Consider the following 274-nt stretch of genomic DNA (forward strand, 5'->3'; position numbering starts at 1 on the left):
GGGCAGCATGGTGGACGTGCTGCCCTGGCTCCTGCGCTTCCCCAACCCCGTGCGCCGCGTCTTCCGCGACTTCCAAGCCCTCAACCGGGAGCTGCACAGCTTCGTGCGTGCCAAGGTGGCACAGCACCGCCAGACCTTCAACCCTCATGCCCTCCGCGACGTCAGCGACGTCATGATCGCTGCCGTGGAGCGTGGTGACAGGTCCCCCGAGGGGCTGGGACCTGAGGACGTGGAGGGCGCCATGACAGACATCTTCGGCGCGGGGCAGGACACC

At 68.2% G+C, this 274-nt stretch overlaps 1 protein-coding gene across 1 annotated transcript in view; it reads left to right on the plus strand.

The window, feature by feature from the left end:
* Positions 1–4: 4 nt before the first annotated feature.
* The window catches only part of LOC104083233 (cytochrome P450 1B1-like), a gene marked incomplete at its 5' end in the record, with an annotated part of 837 nt that continues 567 nt past the window's right edge, over positions 5–274 (plus strand). Inside the window, one exon of the mRNA XM_009586648.1 lies at positions 5–274. Within this exon, the coding sequence (XP_009584943.1) occupies positions 5–274 (270 nt within the window).

The sequence above is a fragment of the Fulmarus glacialis genome, unplaced genomic scaffold (assembly GCF_000690835.1).
Source record: "Fulmarus glacialis isolate BGI_N327 unplaced genomic scaffold, ASM69083v1 scaffold28031, whole genome shotgun sequence".
Lineage (NCBI taxonomy): Eukaryota > Metazoa > Chordata > Aves > Procellariiformes > Procellariidae > Fulmarus > Fulmarus glacialis.